At 35.1% G+C, this 3,690-nt stretch overlaps 1 protein-coding gene across 1 annotated transcript; it reads right to left on the reverse strand.

The window, feature by feature from the left end:
* Positions 1 to 624: 624 nt before the first annotated feature.
* On the reverse strand, positions 625 to 3,611 carry LOC119828189 (beta-1,3-glucan-binding protein-like). The gene is made up of 4 exons (XM_038350289.1): positions 3,482 to 3,611; positions 2,424 to 2,702; positions 1,771 to 1,931; positions 625 to 804 (listed from the first exon to the last, which is right to left on the reverse strand). Exons 1-4 carry the CDS (start codon positions 3,603 to 3,605, stop codon positions 625 to 627), a joined length of 744 nt encoding a protein of 247 aa, XP_038206217.1. The 5' UTR covers positions 3,606 to 3,611.
* Positions 3,612 to 3,690: the final 79 nt, after the last annotated feature.

Below are 3,690 nucleotides of genomic sequence, written 5' to 3' on the forward strand. Positions count from 1 at the left end.
GTGCCATATTATATTTTGTATAAACTTTTCTTTCTGTTTTGTACAATAAAGTATTATAAATAAATAAATAAATAAATATTGCCAGATTATATATTGGTAATGTATGGCATGGAACAAATTAGGCCAGGGAATAGTTGCTTACTTGAATGAGATAGCGTTACGCCACTTTTCTAAGAATATTGGACTACTCGGCACTCGCGACTGAATCGCAATAAACGTACTACAATGCGCGATCGCTCGTTTAGTACAAGATAGTGCCATTACATTGCAAGCAATGTATAAATTTCAATTCTTTGTATCGATTTCAAAATGCAGGTTTATATGTTAACCTACGTGAATGCTCATATTTAGAACGTAGGTACGTAATGCCTATGTAGAAAATATCAGTATAACAATTCGAATTGAGAACGTTATTTAAGCAAGGGTTAGGTTTCCAGCAACGAACAAGCTGACTCAGTATATGCTGTTCTGACTTACTCTTATCATTAAAGGGACATAAAATAGATGTGGGCCGATTCTCAGATCTACCAAACACAGTTTCATGAGAATCGGTTCAAACGTTTTGGAGAAGTATGGTAAATAACATTGTGTGTATGTACATAGGGATTAATCTAGAATCATCTATTAATCTGGTATTTTAAGTACATACTTACGGGACAGGTCCAAAGTCCCCCTATACAGACTACTTTCGTCAAACCCAGGTAAGCTGTGCTGGAATTTTGGCCGAATATAGAGTGAACCATTCTCCACAAAAACTGTTGAGTTCGCACCTTCCAGCTTTTGATACGATATAAATGGATGTTCCTATAACAATTAATAGAATAGCATATTAAAAGAACATAATAGTAAAGTCCTCCTTTCTATTAGTAACAAATAAGTCAAAAGGTGACTCTTCGTTCTTGAGAAGCAATCTTTCTATCCTACCCTGCTTCCTACTTCCTACTAATATTATAAATGCGAAAGTTTGTAAGGATGTGTGTGTATTTGTTGCTCTTTCACGCAAAGACTACTGAACCGATTGCAATTAAATTTGGTACGTAGATAGCTGGACAACTGGAGTAGCATATAGGCAATTTTTATCCCGGTATTCCCACGGGATATGGACTTACGCGGATGAAACCACGGGGCGCAGCTAGTAATTTCATTTCAAGCAAGATGGCACGTGTGTAAAAGTATGAAAATGTACAATTAATTGACCAAGATGTATTCCGTCTGAAATACTCCAATGTGGATACACTACGCATGACCTTAGATGGACCTTAATTATCACTGAGTTTGTTTTGTTTTAAACAAAACTGAGACATCTGTTAGTCTGATGTCTTTTAAAACATCAATAACTATTTTTTTATCAGGGTACTTTCACAGGCCCTATATACCCACTCATACGCGGTAATGCGGTAATATTACCTAATTTTAGTACACCAGTATCAACAATGTAAATTGCTTTATATAAATCACATAGTGAGAAGGCATTGTTTGTAAGTGCATTATTTACAATAATAGAAGTTTATTTTTCAATCGACTTCAAAAACCCGTTATTCTTAGTTACCTCATAACTTTTTACTGAGTAAACCGATTTATATGATTCTTATTCTATTTAAAGCTAAAGCTTGTACAGTATATTCTAAACGCGGTATAATTTTATGTTAAAGTTATTATTTTATTATTTTAAAGCAATAGACAAATTCTATCTTATATTGGGAACTGTTTAAAGTAATGACGTTTGCTCTTTTTATATACTACGATACCATTAAATATATTATCACTAACCGGATGATCGCTGGGAATATACTGATCCATAATCCATAAATCTTCTTGAAATGAGTCAAAATTATCCTCGAAAATTACATCATCAGAACATACATCTTTGACAGGGACTTTGGATATGACGAAACATTTATTTTTATTATCCGCTTTTTGTTCTTCCAATTCTGAAAAAAACAGCATTCATTTAAGACTTATCGTGAAATCAGTTCAATAATTAATTAATGTGATGTGTGTTTTGAAGAAGCAAGAACATTTTAATGTGAGAATCGAGCACACTTCAGCGCGAATTGGGCCAGCTCGCACCGGGAAAGTACCACACCCCCACAGGAGACCGGCGTGAAATAGCGCTACTGTGTTTCGTACGGTGAGTGAAGGAGCCAGAGAGCTCGTTTCCTTTTACTCACCCTTTCCAGTAAATTCATTTTTGCCATTCGTCAAACATTTTCTTATCTTCGCCCATGAACTTTCGAAGAGGCACTATCTATGCGAAAGTTCATGGGCGGTGGTGATCGCTTACCATCAGGCGAACCACCAGCTGGCCGGAGTCTAGAAAGCTGATCATAAAACTGATAGCAACACAAATTGTGTAAAACTGGTTAAACATAATATATTTTCTAGGATACTTTTAATCCCTAAAAAAAACAACTAAAACTTACCATGGATCCGTACATTAACCATATTTTTATAACCTTTGGCCAGAAAGTTTGTTACATATGAATCGTTAGTAACATTATCATCGAAGACAATGTTCATATATTTACCCACAAAGTATGAACAAATTATCGAGTCATTCACATTCACGATGAGGTTGGGTTTATCCATCACCCACTTCCCATCTGTCTCATAGAACACAATGTCCCTGGTGTACCCGTCGTAGTCTGAATTTTTGTCGTAAAACACAGCTTCGTACTGGACAAACATTATTCTTGGATCACCTGAAATATATAAACATAATATTGTTATGACTTATTTTCATTTTTTTATGTTTTATAAAATTGATTACGAGGCGGGATTCGAACCTGGGTCTTTTTGCCAAACCGTAGCAACGCCCAGCCTCTCGTATACTCATGAACCCGCCTCAACAATCGAATTTCTTCTTATCTTTCTTAAATTATTTTTTTAATTTCTCATGACTCATCTTTTCCAGAGAAAAGGCCACCGACATTCCTGGGAGGGTATCCGACTGGGAGGGTATAGGGAGGGAAGGTATATATCGGTATCACAACATACAGAGTCTATCAGCAGTTTCCTCTTTCCCTAATTATCTTCAAAAAGTGTAGTGCGAGCGATGAAGTTATTATTACGTTCTTATAAATGTGTATGGGTTGATTTATTTAAATGAATAGGTGAGTAAAATTATTACAAACAGGGAAACAGCGTAACCGCATGAAAAACACATTGAAACGATCTGTCATCAAATGACGTTTTTTTATGATGACAGCATTATATCCTTGTAACTCTTTACTATTGAATAGATATTACGACATCTGTCATTACAATGATATTAGGATACTACAATAGTCGAAGGAAGAAACGCCAAAAAAGGCATTGCAAAAACTTAGTGATAAGTAGGTATACTCGTATGAGCTTTTTCATTGAAATGAATATAAATCAATTATTTAAATAAATAACGCAGATTGTTTTGCTTTTCTACGAGTGGCCAGTAATATCAATAAAAAACACAATAAAACCTTATTGGTCTTGCGTTACATACCTGGTACAGAAATTTTTAATCCCTTAGGTGAAAAAGCTTGTACAGTAATATTAAACTCAAACGGTTCGTCTGCGAGAGTTAATGACAGCACAAAAAACAAACATAGTGGATTAACGACTGCCATTTTGCGACTGAGGTCAAAAGGCAGATAGCGCGTTCTGTGGCTATCAAAGACGTAATTTTAAAGCTAAATATAAACTAGCCTATAT

This window comes from Zerene cesonia, chromosome 7 (assembly GCF_012273895.1).
Source record: "Zerene cesonia ecotype Mississippi chromosome 7, Zerene_cesonia_1.1, whole genome shotgun sequence".
Classification (NCBI taxonomy): domain Eukaryota; kingdom Metazoa; phylum Arthropoda; class Insecta; order Lepidoptera; family Pieridae; genus Zerene; species Zerene cesonia.

What these genes read in the sequence shown, in the direction of transcription:
- LOC119828189 (XM_038350289.1), bottom strand. Translation starts at nt 3,605, where the DNA reads ATGGCAGTCGTTAATCCACTATGTTTGTTTTTTGTGCTGTCATTAACT. An exon ending in GGTTAATGTACGGATCCATG is followed by an intron (nt 1,932 to 2,423) that starts GTAAGTTTTAGT and finishes TGTTTTTTTCAG; the next exon opens with AATTGGAAGAACAAAAAGCG. An exon ending in ATATTCCCAGCGATCATCCG is followed by an intron (nt 805 to 1,770) that starts GTTAGTGATAAT and finishes TAATTGTTATAG; the next exon opens with GAACATCCATTTATATCGTA.